The sequence below is a fragment of the Penaeus monodon genome, chromosome 27, assembly GCF_015228065.2.
Source record: "Penaeus monodon isolate SGIC_2016 chromosome 27, NSTDA_Pmon_1, whole genome shotgun sequence".
NCBI lineage: Eukaryota > Metazoa > Arthropoda > Malacostraca > Decapoda > Penaeidae > Penaeus > Penaeus monodon.
The window spans coordinates 10,644,799-10,645,570 of record NC_051412.1 but is presented as its reverse complement, the minus strand read 5'-3'; the positions used below and the strand labels follow the sequence as shown (position 1 = coordinate 10,645,570).

The window sequence follows — 772 nt, the reverse complement described above, 5'->3', positions numbered from 1 at the left end:
CGGAAACCCATTTCCGGCTTAAACCCGGACGTTTTCCTATCTCTAATCGGTGACTTTTAGAATGCGAATTGTGGAACCTTTTTCGGACATGACAAGAAGAGGACAGAAACGCCACCTACAAAAGGCAGCTCTAGGGTTATCACTTCAAAATACCAACGCTGAGAGTCTCATCTCTGGATACCATATCATTCTGATGGAATTTTGTTTATACAAGACTGAGAGAAGGCAAATACGTCTTATATTACAGGTATACAGAAGAACGCGATATAGAATAGACCAAGTAGAAGCTAAATCATTTTCTTTTTTCATTAAAGTAATTTCTATTTATGTGAAAGGTCTGTAGTATCAACACTGCATTGCACTAAAATAATTAATTCCATTATTCACCCTGCTAACCTTAAAGTATCACCAGGAAAACAACTCCAAAAGTACCGCCGGTGTCCAACTCTGATACCCTCCTGTTTGCATACCAGTTTGCTGATCTGATATGCTGATCAGTTTCTCTATCTGTCAGGCTACTACATAGCTGTTTGCCTGCCTATCTACCTGCCTGTGTTTGCGTGTTTGTAGACATGTGTTACATTCAGTTAGAATATGGTAGTTAATTTAAATATTTTTCTTTCGTAGGTTATGGAGGAAATGAACTTGGCGAAGTTATTAAAAGGGAAGAAGATGCCTATAGTTATGCCACGCCTACTCCCCACCCCACGCACCACTACAGGTAACAAAACTTCAGAGCTTCTCTGTTCATTCTAAACAACCACCACCATCT

General features: G+C 39.6%; 1 protein-coding gene across 2 annotated transcripts in view; it reads left to right on the top strand.

Moving 5' to 3' along the window:
- LOC119590568 (forkhead box protein L2-like) overlaps positions 1–772 on the top strand; it is a gene marked incomplete at its 3' end in the record, with an annotated part of 75,433 nt that overhangs the window by 50,872 nt on the left and 23,789 nt on the right. For both annotated transcript variants that reach the window (XM_037939236.1, XM_037939235.1), the window contains 1 exon segment: positions 628–721. Coding sequence is in view for 1 of the 2 variants with exons in the window: in XM_037939235.1 (XP_037795163.1) it covers positions 628–721 (94 nt within the window).